At 44.1% G+C, this 14,181-nt stretch overlaps 1 protein-coding gene across 7 annotated transcripts in view; it reads right to left on the reverse strand.

Annotated features, from left to right (window-relative positions):
- Positions 1-8,122: 8,122 nt before the first annotated feature.
- CEP170 (centrosomal protein 170) overlaps positions 8,123-14,181 on the reverse strand; it is a 97,100-nt gene continuing 91,041 nt past the window's right edge. For all 7 annotated transcript variants that reach the window (XM_038760791.1, XM_038760790.1, XM_038760789.1 and 4 more), the window contains 3 exons: positions 13,844-13,937; positions 13,470-13,521; positions 8,123-10,529 (listed from right to left, as the gene is read on the reverse strand). In XM_038760791.1, the coding sequence (XP_038616719.1) occupies positions 10,240-10,529; positions 13,470-13,521; positions 13,844-13,937 (436 nt within the window). In that variant the 3' untranslated portion in view covers positions 8,123-10,239. The remainder of the gene's footprint in view (positions 10,530-13,469; positions 13,522-13,843; positions 13,938-14,181) is intronic.

The raw sequence follows: 14,181 nt of genomic DNA on the forward strand, positions 1-14,181 counted from the left end.
TTATGAATTCATAAATCAATTAATCAATGGCACTTACTGAGTGCTTACCATGTGCAGAGCACCATAATAATACTAATACTAATTATGGTACTCGTTAAGCATTTACTGTGTGCGAAGCACTGTTCTAAGGACAAGGGTTGATACAAGGATTGATCATCTTCATCAATCATATTTATTGAGCGCTTACTGTGTGCAGAGCACTTGGGAAGTACAAGTTGGCAACATATAGAGACAGTCCCTACCCAGCAGTGGGCTCACAGTCTAAAAGTTAATCAGGTGGACACAGTCCCTGTACCACATGGGGCTCACAGTCTTAATCCCCATTTTTCAGATGAGGTGACTGAGGCCCAGAGAAGCAAAGTGACTCGCCCAAGGTCTCACAGCAGACACGTGGCAGAGCCAGGATTAGAACCCAGGTCCTTCCCACTCCCAGGCCTGTGTTCTATCCACTATGCCATGCTGTTGCTCCTGAGCCACACTAGTTCTTGTACTATCCTGGCTCTGCCAATTGCCAGCTGTGTGACTTTGGGCAAGTCACTTCACTTCTCTGGGCCTCAGTTCCCTTATCTGGAAAATGGAGATGAAGACTGTGAGCTCCCCGTGGGACAACCTGATCACCTTGTAACCTCCCCAGGGCTTAGAACAGTGCTTTGCACACAGTAAGCGCTTAATAAATGCTATCATTATTATTATTATTATTACTAAGTGCTTGGGAGAGAACAACACAAGAGGGTTGGTAGACATATTCTCTGCCCACAAGGAGTTTTCAGCCTAATAATTTTTGTACTTGTTAAGTGCTTACTATATGCCAAACACTGTTCTAAGCACTGGGGTAGCTACAAGTTAATCAGTTTGGACATAGTCCCTGTCCAACATGGGGCTCACAGTCTAAGGAGGAGGGAGTAGGACTTAATCCCCATTTTACAGATGAGGCAATGAGTAAAAAAGAAGTGAAATGATTTGCCCAAGGTCATACAGCAGAGCTGGGATTAGAACACAGCACCTCTGACTCACAGGACCGGGCTCTTTCCACTAGGCCGTGTTGCTTCTCGGGGAAGGCAGACATGAATATAAATAAATGAACTGTGGATATGTGCATAAGTGCTGTGGATCTGAGGATGGGGTGAATACCAATTAACCAGAGGTCACAAATCCAAGTGCAAAAATGAGTAATTGACCCAGTTATTGTAAAGGGGGAGTTATCAGGGGCCTTTTAGTAGAGAAGCAGTGTGGTCTAGTGGTTAGAGCACGGGCCTGAGAGTCACCTCAAATCCCAAATCCCGGCCCTGCCACTTGTCTGTTGAGTCACTTTGGACAGTCACTTCACTTCTCTGTGCCTCAGTTCCCTCATCTGTAAAATGGGGATTGAGACTGTGAGGCCCATGGGGTAATAATAATAATAATAATAATAATAATAATAATAATGGCATTTATTAAGCACTTACTATGTGTAAAGCACTGTTCTAGCCAACATGATTGGCTTGCATTCATCCCAGCACGTGGTACAGTGTCTGGCACATGGAAAGTGCTTAACAAAAACAATGATTACCGTTACTATAATTATTATCAATCAATCAATCAATCGCATTTATTGAGCACCTACTGTGTGCAGAGCACTGTACTAAGCACTTGGGAAGTACAAGTTGGCAACATATAGAGACAGTCCCTACCCAACAGTGGGCTCACAGTCTAAAAGACTGTGTGTCAAAACCTTTGTGTCCCAGGAAAACGAATACTTAGTGCTATCCAGAAGTGAGTTGCAGAAGATGGACTTATAAGGCTGAGCAATAAATTCACCCTCTAGACTGTATGCTCAATGTGGGCAGGGAGCATGTCTACCAATTCGGTTGCATCGATCTCTCCTAAGTGCTTATTACGGTAGTCTGCACACAGTAAGCGTTCAATAAATACCATTGACGATGACTGACCCGGTTATGTCAAGCCACTTCGGGCAAATGAAGGGCAAGTTCAGTTTTTTAGAAACACTGTTTCTGTCAACTGGGTAAGAAGAAATAATGAAAGTATCCCTTAAGCATGCTCAGGGGTTCCAAAGCACAATTTTCTGAGAGATGAATGTCAAGATGTGGTTGGGTATGGATATGGATTTGTTATATATTTTTGGACATCGCGTTATTTGTGGGAGCCAACGGGCTGTTCAAACACCCTGAAACATTAGTCTTCGTGCGGAGGGAATTATGTGGGATGCTCGTCATTGATGAATGGGATGTGGGAATAATCATTTAGTTAACGTGAGTCTGTAGGGCAGAAAATGCCGGGGGTGGGGGGAGGTGAAAGAAATATAAATTGTATGCAATATGCATTTATACACATGAAAATAAACCTTGCTTTCATTAGAGAAGTGCCCTTTTTGGCAATGGTGTGTTTATGAGCTTGGCTGAAGAGATTGATGGAACCCACTCACTCCCTTCCTCCTTGTTTACCTGTAAGAATGGTCCATCAATCAGGCTTGTACTTTGGATTTGCACCCTTTATTCACTCCTCCCTCAGCCCCACCGCACTTCCATAAGCTTGTTGTGGGCAGGGAATGTGTCTGTTATATTGTTATACTCTCCCAAGTGCTTTGTACAGTGCTCCATACACAGTAAGCATTCAAGAAATACAATTGACTGTATTCATATTCGTAATTTATTTATTTATATTAACATCTGTCCCCTACTCCAGATTGTAAGCTCCTTGTGGGCAGGGAACGTGTCTCCCAACCATGACATATTGCACTCTTCCAAGCGTTTTGAACAGTGCTCTGCACACGGTAGGCACTCAGTAAATATGATTGATTGACTCCTGTGGCCTGCGACTGTGTCTACCAACTTTATTTCACCGTACTTTCATTCATTCATTTATTCAATTGCATTTATTGAGCACAGAGCACTATACTAAGCGCTTGGGAAGTACAATTCAGCAACAGAGACAATCCCTGCCCCAAACGCTAGTACGATGTTCTGCATACAATAGCTCTCAATCAATCAATCATACTTATTGAGCACTTACTGTGTGCAGAGCACTGTATTTAAGTGGTTGGGAGAGTACAATGTAATAGCATTGGTAGACACATTCCTTGCCCACAAGAAGCTGACACTCTAGAGGAGTCTAGAGTTTAAATAGCATTGACTGACAGTATCCACTGAGTAAACTAAGTCCCTGTTCTGCATGGGGCTCACATTCTAAGTAGCGGGAGGAAAGTTGTGTTCCAAGCCTTTTCTTTTGTGGTATTTTTTAAATGCTTACTATGAATCAAACAATGTTCTAAGCACTGGGATAGGTACAAGTGAATTAGGTCGGATACACTCCCTGTTCCACTTGGGGCTCACAGTCTAAATAGGAGGGAGGAACACTGTGTTTCAAGCCTTTTTTATGGTATTTGTTAAGCGCTTACTATGCATTAAACACAGTCCTAAACACTAATAATAGTAATAATAATTGTGGCATTTGTTAAGCTCTTACAATGTGCCAGGCACTGTACTAATACAATCAGGTTGGACACAATCCATAGTCCACAAGGGGCTCACAATCTCAATCCCCATTTTATAGATGACCGAACTGAGGCCCGGAGAAGTGAAGTGACTTGCCTAAGCAATTGGCAGAGCCGGGATTAGAACCCAGGTCCTTCTGTCTCCCGGGCTCGCGCTTTATCCGCTAGACCCTGCTGTTTCTCTTAGGTTCTTTAGGGTTCTTCAAGAACAGAATCTTACATTACTTACCTCTGTCCCTACTGCATGAAAAACCACAATCCACAAGCAGATTGGGGAAACGTTGACCTTTAAAACCAGGCCACTAATTACTGAGGGAGGTGAAGTCAGACTGCACTCTGCTCTCTCACCATATGCAAACAATTCCTCTTTAAATGGCGATTTTCATTCAAACCCGGCAGACTTCATAAAGCACAGAATTGAGAACTTTTGAGCCGGGAGCAAATCCTTCAGGATTTAAACCAGAACAAAAGAGCAATTCTTGTTCCTTTTTCAGGGGCTCAAATTCTGTTTCAATTCAGTTCCTTTCCTCTCTCCCTCCTAGGGGCAGACAGCTAGTGGCAGGCCAGAAACATCCAGGTACCAAGACACCCACGATGCTCTTTAAAGTGTTAATAATAATAATGATGGCATTTTTTAAGCACTTACTATGTGCAAAGCACTGTTCTAAGCGCTGGAGTAGATAAAAGGCAATCAGGTTGTCCCATGTGGGGCTCACAGTTTGGATCCCCATTTTACAGATCAGGTAACTGGCACAGAGAAGTGAAGTAACTTGCCCAAAGTCACACAGCTGACAATTGGCAGAGCCGGGATTTGAACCCATGACCTCTGACTCCCAAGCCTGGGCTCTTTCCACTGAGCCACGCTAGTGACATCATACAGAAGATTTTGCTGGTCTGCCAAACTGACACTGTCTCTTGGTGAAATCAAAGCCAGGGGAGCCCACGTTACCCACCCTTTGCGGTCTTTTCTTGGGACTACAGAGAAGCAGTGGGGCCTAATGGGCAGGGCACGGGCCTGGGAATCAGAATAAAAATAATAATAATGATGGCATTTGTTAAGCACTTACTTAACAAGCCAAGCACTGTTCGAAGCAGGGGGTCTCAGTGCGAGGCTCTGGGAACTAAAAACCTGCATGGAAGAATCGATGATAATGCTAGTGATTTCCTCCTCTCCCACTCCCTTCTGCATCACCCTGACTTGCTCCCTTTCTTCCCCACCCCACCCCCAGCCTGACAACACTTATGTCCATATCTGTAATTTATTTATTTCTATTAATGTCTTTCCCCCCTTCTAGACTCTAAAATCGCTGTGGGAATGTGTCTACCAACTCTGTTGTAGTGTACTCTCCCAAGCGCTTAGTACAGTGTCCTGCAGAACAGTACTGACTGGCTGACTGACTGACCTGAGCCTGTTAGTCAGATTCCTGCTGGGGCATAGAGTGCCAAAAGAAAGTAGGCCAACAGGGTGCCATTTTTTTTTAATGGTATTTGTTCAGCGCTTACTATGTGCCAGATGCTGTATGAAGCGTCCATGTCCCACATGGGGCTCAGAGTCTTAATCTCCATTTTACAGATGAGGGAACTGAGGATCAGAGAAGTGAAGTGACTTCCCCAATGTTAATTCCTGCTGGGGCATAGAGTGCCAAAAGTGAATAGGCCAACAGGGTGCCATTTTTTTTAATGGTATTTGTTCAGCGCTTACTATGTGCTAGATGCTGTACGAAGCGTCCCTGTTCCACATGGGGCTCAGAGTCTTAATCTCCATTTTACAGATGAGGGAACTGAGGATCAGAGAAGTGAAGTGACTTGCCCAATGTTAATTCCTGCTGAGGCATGGAGTGCCAAAAGTGAATAGGTCAACAGAGTGCCATTTTTTAATTGTATTTGTTCAGCGCTTACTATGTGCCAGATGCTGTACGAAGCATCCGTGTCCCACATGGGGCTCAGAGTCTTAATCCCCATTTTACAGATGAGGGAACTGAGGACCAGAGAAGTGAAGTGACTTGCCCAACATCACACAGAGGAAAAGTGGAGGAGCCAGAATTAGAACTCAGGTCCTTCTGACTCTCAGGCCTATGCTCTAGCCACAAGGCCACGCTGCTTCTCGAGCCACCTTAGCCAGCAGAAAGAGCCCGTTGTCGGGTAGGGACTGCCTCTATATGTTGCCGATTTGTACTTCCCAAGCGCTTCATACAGTGCTCTGCACACAGTTAAGTGCTCAATAAATACGGTTGAATGGATGATTACCTGAGGTCTTACCACTGAACCAACAGGAAGACTTAAAGCACTGGGTGACAGAACTGACAGTGAAAGGTGTCCATGGCTGTGGAACACCATTTCACAGCAATTTTGATTCGTTCCCGAGAGCTACTGGACGACATTTAGAATGGATATTTCCAAAGTCAGCGGGGAAGAAGCGGTCTCATTATATAATAGCATTAAAGTGTCGGAATCTCTATTAGGTGGTAATCCAGAGATTTCAGGAGTAGGGAAAATGAAACGTTTGAAAGATTCAGGGTTGGGGGGAGCCATCAGGCAAGTGATGAAACTTTTCCCAATTTAAGTCAAAGCTGCAATTTTGGAACACCAGCAGATGCCTTCATTAGAGATCAAATTGTGATTGGAATTAGGAATGAAGCTCTACAGAGGAAAAAAAATTCCAAGCAGTGGATGAGCTGGATGGAAGTCTGACAAGGAACCGTTGCTAATGCCTTACCCATTCGATCAGTGAGTGATGCTGATAGAGAAGCAGCGTGGCTCAGTGGAAACAGCCCAGGCTTTGGAGTCAGAGGTCATGGGTTCAATTCCCGACTCCGTCAAATGTCAGCTGTGTGACTTTGGACAAGTCACTTAACTTCTCTGTGCCTCAGTTCCCTCATCTGTAATATGGGGATTAAGACTGTGAGCCCCACGTGGGACAACCTGATTACCTTGTATCCCCCCCAGCGCTTAGAACAGTGCTCAGCACATAGTAAGCGCTTAATAAATGCTATCATTATTATTATTATAGGTGAGATTAGGAGGCGAAGGTTAAGCTGAAATTGGCTAAGGCAATGAAATAGGAAAACATAATACCCTCAGAATGGAAACGACAGCACACTGAAACAGATGCAAAAAATCCCCACTAGCAAGATTTCTTACCTTTGGAAAAGCCTGCTGCTGCTGCAAATGTAATCTATAGAATTTCTTGAGCATCTACTGTAATCTCCCCAGTGTTTAGAATGGTGCTTTGCACATAGTAAGCGCTTAATAAATGCCATCATTATTATTATCTATTTTAGGATCTGTCTCCATTGCTAGATTGTAGTATCATGAGGTTAGGGATCATGTCTATTAATTCTATTTCACTTTCCCAGGAGTTTAGTACAGTGCTCTGAACCACGTAGGCATTCAGCAAATACCACTCCTTGATTGTAAGCGCGTTGTGAGAAGGGAATGCGTCTACCAACTCTGTTTTTTTGCATGCTCCCAACTGCTTTGTACAGTGCTGTGCACATAATAATAATGATAGCATTTATTAAGCTCTTACTATGTGCAAAGCACTGTTCTGAGCGTGGGGGAGGTTACAAGGTGATGAGGTTGTCCCACATGGGGCTCGCAGTGTTCACCCCCATTTTACAGATGAGGGAACTGAGGCCCAGAGAAGTGAAGTGACTTGCCCCAAGTCACACAGCTGACAAGCAGTGGAGCCGGGATTTGAACCCAGGACCTCTGACTCCAAAGCCCATGCTCTTTCCACTGAGCCATGCTGTTTCTCTACATAGTAAGCACTCAATAAAAACCATTGATTGTGAGTCTAATAAAAACAAGCACTGTGGCCTACTGGACAGAGCACAGGCCTAGGCATAAAAAGGGTCTCATTCAATTGTATCTATTGAGCGCTTACTGTGTGCAGAGCACTGTACGAAGTGCTTTTAGACTGTGAGCCCACTGTTGGGTAGGGACTGTCTCTATATGTTGCCAACTTGTACTTCCCAAGCGCTTAGTACAGTGCTCTGCACAAAGTAAGTGCTCAATAAATACGATTGATTGATTGATTGATCATTATTATTATTATTATTATTAGAGCACAGGCCTGGGAGCCAGAAGGTCATGGGTTCTAATCCCTGCTCTGCCACTTGTCTGCCATGTGGCTTTGGGCAAGTCACTTCACTTCTCTGAGCTTCAGTTACCTCATCTGTCATATGGGGATTGAGACTGTGGGCCCCATGTGGGACACAGTCCAGGACGATTTACTTGTATCTACCCCAGCGCTTAGTACAGTCCCTGGCACGTAGTAAATGCTTAACAAACACCACAGTTATTATTATTAGGCCTTGCCATTAACTATCAATCAATGGTATTTATTGAGTGCTTACTGTATGCAGAGCACAGCACAAAGCCCTTGGGAGAGTACACAATCCTAGAGTCGGTAGACACGTTCCCTGCCCGCAACCAACTTACAGTCTATGGTCTCCTCCAAGGAGTCCAGAAAATGTGCTTTTTTTCTGGGAATTTTGGTGGTCATCACTCACTGGTCTCCGTGGCTCTCCTCTAAGGCTTTCAGTCTTTCTTTCGGATTCCGAAACCGAGGCCCCGATGGAGAATTAGCATCCTTTGGGAGAGAAGATAAATGAAATACCCAACCTCGTATAAAGTTCCAGAAACACTTTATTCAAAAATGGAATTGTAAATGTGTAACAAAATAACATAAGTAATATTGTAACAAAAATAAATAAGGAGGATAATGTGTTCATATAAAATAAGGATAACATAGTAAAGGCAAAATGCTCGTTACAGAACATAAACGTGTAAACACTCGAAACCATCAGGTGAGACATCCCTAAAATATTAATATTTTCCTAAGCAACCCTTAACTTCCACCTCTCTGTGGAAAAATTAGGTACCCAGACATTAAATTAAAGAGGAAAAATGGTGATTATTCTGCTTACCTTTTTTCTGACCGATTGACCCTGTTTTACTGTTTTTATTTATTCCCTCAAAGCATTTCAATCCTTCCTTTCCCCTTCTCTGACACCATCTCTGGGTCTCCTTTGTTAGATGGAGCGGGGAGATTTAGCTTTACGAGAAGAATATTTTATCACTTTTTTAAATGTAAAGCAAAAATAAGAGATCCATTACACAACCGATTTTTTTTTCACATCTCTACAAAAATGTTTTTGCATTATTGACTGGCCCGACCTTTCATGGGATTTCAGAAATCCTGCCGAGGTTTAGAAATGTACAAACAAGAGAAGCGTAGGGTTATTGCTGAAATGTTAAAGACCATTTCATAAAAGCTGCAAAATTTGTATCTTTTTTTCCTTTTATAGACCGAGGCAAACAAGAAAATTCCAGTCTATTAGTCATATTAAACAGAATTAAGATTTCTCCAAATTATAGTGTTCTGGAAATACAAGGTAATTTACTCTTTTTTTCTTTATTTTTTCTTTTTAACGTTTCCAAATGGTAATTTCTGGAACAGCTTAGGAAAACGGGTGTATATAGCGTATTTCAGAAACTTACTATTCATTGGTGGGACCCAAGAGCCTACCGTCACAGTCACCATCCAGAGTTCTCATAAACATATCGAACAAAGGGGAGATACTAGGGACTCTAAAAGGGGACATTTAGGAGCGATTCATTTGTTCGGGAATGAGACACCGACTAAATTCTGACTACCAGATCGCTTAGAGAAGAAAACTTCCTCACTTGTGATCATTCCAAGAGTTGCTTTGAAAAAAATTCTCACCTTTCAATGCGGTGACACTGGAGAATCCATTTAAACCTTACCTTCTAAGGGTTTTTAAAAAATATACCACCCTCCCCACCCCCGCCAAATCAGATCTCTGTTTAAACTTGCCTTTATACTTCAAATAACTACTTGGACCAAAATGAGATGTGAAGTCATTCTACTCTTACATTAAAAAAAAATTGAGAAAGTGCCAAATTGGTCATCCGTAAGTGGCTTAAAACGTTGTGGCGTTCAAAGAACAGGGTAGTAGCAATCTCCTATGTACACAGCAAGACCTTTGCTCTTACCGATATATAGATATGTCCATCCACCACTCCCAGCAATCATTAGTGCAAACATAACAGTTAAACTCTGTCCACCCCAAGACATTTACACAGCAACCCAGTTCGAGGAGAAATGGAACCGTTGGAAAAATTGGGGGCCGCAAGAATGAATGCTTGGTGAAGTCTGTCTTTCTGGGACTTAATCGTGTGTCCTTCCCCCAGTGGTAATGAATCCTCCTGGAAATCCCAGGACTAGAAATCAATGGAAGAGATGCACAAAATTGTATGCACTGAAAAGGAAGTCAAGTCTTAGAGAGCAGCTTGGCACCGGCAGGTTGGGGTGTCGGGAACGGTGGGTGTCCGTCGGCTTTGGGGGTGGGAGGGCTCACCGCAGTTCCAGGGATTCACCCGGGGGACAGGAAGGCCACCCTTCCAACTCTTTCCTCAAAGCACACAACCACAATGGACAAAGCTGCCGCCAACTGCTTCCCTGTACTTGTTTCGACACTTCTCTTAATGGTTGGACAGGATTAATGTGACAATCAAAGCGTTACAGGTTTTTGTTTTTTTTTTTAAAAAAAAACAACACAAAAAAACAAACAAATCCAGGTGGGTATAATGAAACAATCGCAATTAATCAAACTATTTTTCCTTGGAAGAAATCAACACCGTGACTCTACCCGGGCGCCTTCCTGCCCCTTCACCCTGCCGATGCTCAGCACCCTGGAAGATTTCGGGGCTCAGAGAGGGTGTCATTCATGGACCACCACGTCCTCCTCCTCCTCCCCGTCAGGGTTGAACCGGTTGAAGTGTATACTGAAGTCGGCTTCGGCCTCGGGATTGTCAAATTCGGGCGGGCCGGGGATGGCGGCGGGGTGGGGGGCGTGGGCTTCGGGCTGGCCGTTGGGCGGGAGTTGGGCCTGGGCCCCAAGGTTCACGGGGCTGGTCTTCGCTTTCGTCTGCCCTGGGAGGGAGGGGCAGGGGAACCCCAGGTTGTTCAGAGCTTCCAGGGTCCCGTCCGGGTCGATCATGGCGTTGATCACTGCGGGGGAAAGACAGTATGGGAGGGACAGGTAAGAAGTGAGCGCGGGGAGGAAGTCACGTGCTGGCTCACCGGTCACCTTCGGCCCTGTGACCAACCAGCTCAATCTACGGCCCAGGGGATAATAATTATGGTATTTTTTAAGCTCTTACTATCTGCCAGGCGCTGTACTAAGCGCTGGACACTTTAAGCAGTGTGGTCTAGTGGGAAGAGCACAGGTCTGAGAGTTAGGAGGACCTGGGCTCTAATCCCGGCTCTGCCACTTGTCCGCTGTGTGACCTTGGGCAAGTCATTTTTCTGGGCCTCAGATACCTCGTCTGTAAACTGGGGATTACGATTGTGAGCCCTCCGTGAGACAGAGGGTGTGTCCAACCTGAGTATCTTCTATTTGCCCCAGTGCTTAGATCAGTGCCTGGCACATAGTAAGCGCTTAACAAATACCACAATTAACATTATTATTACTACTAAGTGCTGCACTATACTAAGTGATGGGAAGGGCACTGTGAGCCCACTGTTGGGTAGGGACTGTCTCTATATGTTGCCAATTTGTACTTCCCAAGTGCTTAGTACAGTGCTCTGCACATAGTAAGCGCTCAATAAACACGACTGATGATGATGATGAAGGGCAGTGAGCTCTTGGGGTGCTGGGGGGACCTTCCCTCTTCCGTCCGCTTTGGGGCCATTTCTTTGCCTGCAGGCCGTGGGCCGGAGGTGGTGAGGAGATGAATCGCAAGCCGGGAAATGTCTCCCAGGTTTGCGACTCCAGTTAGTTGTATTTATTGAGTGCTTACTATATGAAGAACACTGTACTAAGCGCTTGAGAGGGTATAACAGACATACTCCCCCTCTAGATTGTAAGTTTGATGTGGGCAGGGGATGGGTCCTTCTATTGTTTTATTGTACTCTCCCATGGGCTTTCTACAGTGCTTTGCACACAGTAAGTGCTCAAAATGACTGAATTGAATTGAGTTGAATAATAATAATAACAATAATAATAATAATGGCATTTATTAAGTGCTTACTATGTGCAAAGCACTGTGCTAAGCACTGGGGAGGTTACAAGGTGATCAAGTTGTCCCATGGGGGGCTCACAGTCTTAATCCCCATTTTACAGATGAGGTAACTGAGGCCCAGAGAAGTTAAGTGACTTGCCCAAAGTCACACAGCTGACAACTGGCGGGCTGGGATTTGAACCCATGACCTCTGACTCCAAAGCCCGTGCTCTTTCCACTGAGTCACGCTGCTTCTTGAATGGTAGGGCAAGGGAAGATGCTGAAGTTCCTGGTCAAGAGGAGGCTTGGGAATTATCTGTTCATTTCAATTATGAGCACCTCACCCTTCCCAGGGGTCACTACTCTCCCAAGAGTTTAATACAGTGCTCTGCACACAGCAAGCGCCCAATAAATACCATTGATGTTGATGGCCCTTCTGGACAGCTACCTAAGGGGTTAAGAGTGCTTCACAAATACCACAGTGATTAGTGAGGTAGCATGACGTATTCTGAACTTTCCCCATTGCATTACTAACCTTCCCTCCAGTAACTCGGCCAGACAGTCACATGTTGCCTCAGATACCTTGTGAATCTGCTGATATTTTCGGCATACACAACTTCCTGTAATAACCACTTCCCTACCCTCACCACGGCTGGTTTTGAAGCTGCCTTCTTTAAGTTTTTATTTGGCCTTAAGCCTTACTTGAACACAGATCTAGGGGTCAGAGGACCTGGGTTCCTGTTGTGTGACTTTGGACAAGTCACTTCATTGCTCTGAGCTCGACTTTCCTCATCTGTAAAACGGTGATTCAATACTTGTTCTTCCTCCTACTCAGACAGTGAGCCCCAGGTGGGATAGAGACTGAGTTTGACCTATTATCTTCTATCTACCACAGGGCTTAGTACAGTGCTTGGCACATAGTGAGCGCTTAGATGCCACAGTTATTATGGAATCGCCCTCATCCTGGGATTGTGAGGTTTACAGAACTGCAATTCCATGTTTGCCTTGCCCTCGCTCTTCACGATTTTCTAAATGCCCATGATATCCCGACTTAGCCTTCAGCTTTACACACACATATATATACACACACATTTATATATATATTCACAATCTCACAAGTCTTCTATCTTGACAAGAATGTAAAAAATCCCTTTTGAAACTTCTGGGATTTCTGAACCAAGAGAGCCTCCTTGATCATAGGAAATGCTTTTCCTTCTGGAGCTTCCTCCAGCTCTCTCACATCCTCAAGAACTTATACTGGAGAATCAGGTCAGTTATTTTTTGTATTTCTTTGCCAATCTCGAGCATTCGTTTTTGATGGTATCTGTTAAGTGCTTAGTACGTGCCAGGCACTGGACTAAGCGCTGGAGTAGAGACAAGCTAATCAGGTTGGTCACAGTCCCCGTCCCACAAGGGGCACCCAGTCTTAATCCCTCTTTTACAGATGAGGTAACTGAGGCCCAATGAAATGAAGGGACTTGCCCAAGGTCACATGGCAGACAAGTGGCAGAGCCGGGATTAGAACCCAGGTCTTTCTAACTCTCAGGCCCATGCTCTATCCACCAGGCCAGGCTGCTTTTCTATAATTCTATAACTCCCATAACTCCCCTTTATACAAATGATGCCCACTTAAAGTGCCACTAGATTCCCCAGCCTCTGCAGAGGGGACCTACTTCCCCCGACATAGGTGAAAAAGTAGGAAAACAGAAACCAGGGGCAAACAGGACAACCTCCCTCTCACCCACAGCCCATGACGAGGTAGGGGAAAATGCCAAGTTTCCCACTTGAAGTGAGAAAATCATTTTAAAACAAAGCATCAACCAAAACTTTGCTCCATCTTAAAAATTAGAGCCCTGAGCAAAAGACACCCTCTCAGCCAGCCCTGTCGAAGATGCTTTCCACTGAAGATATAGAAATAGATAGTTTGGGGTAATAAACAAAAATGCACCTTGTAACTGCTTTTCAACTCTTTTCAGCTCCTGCAAGATGGAAGAAATCTCCTGGGGGAGAAGAAATGCCAGACGTCAGTTTCAAACTTTTGAAGAGAAAACAAAGAGTGCACAATTTCATCTTTCTCCCCGCTAATTTGTCACAGGCAATTAAGATGAAAGAATTACTCTCAAACAAGCCATGAGGAGTCAGAAATACAAAAATCAACAAGTAAGTTTCTAAAATGTAAAGAGCTTTAAATACATTTTTAAAAAACCCGAAATAACTCCCCAGTACATACTCCACTAATCGAGGCCATAAAAAAATCCTCATCCCCCTATAGTTATCCCCCTAATTCAAAAACACCATTTCCAAGGCAAGATCCTTTCATACCAGGCTTGATGTTTTCACAATAGGGACTTCACTTTCAATTCGCAGTTTGTTTTCTATTTCTTCCCAATTCCGGTCCTTGTCCTTAAACAAAATTCTACAAACCGAGAAATGGAAGCATTTTATTCTTCATATTTGAAGAGACCATACTGCTAAATAAAAAATATTACCAAGATAAAACACAACCAAAACATTTTGAAATTCAACCGAATGTCTGCAAAGGGAGATTAAAAAAAAAAAACCTTTCCACAATCAAATACACTGTAATCGGCTGGAACCTTACTACTAATTGCGGCGCCAATTTTTTCAGTTGTGAGCCCAGATTTAACTACATGTCATCT

Source organism: Tachyglossus aculeatus, chromosome 19 (assembly GCF_015852505.1).
Source record: "Tachyglossus aculeatus isolate mTacAcu1 chromosome 19, mTacAcu1.pri, whole genome shotgun sequence".
In the NCBI taxonomy this organism is placed as follows: Eukaryota; Metazoa; Chordata; class Mammalia; order Monotremata; family Tachyglossidae; genus Tachyglossus; species Tachyglossus aculeatus.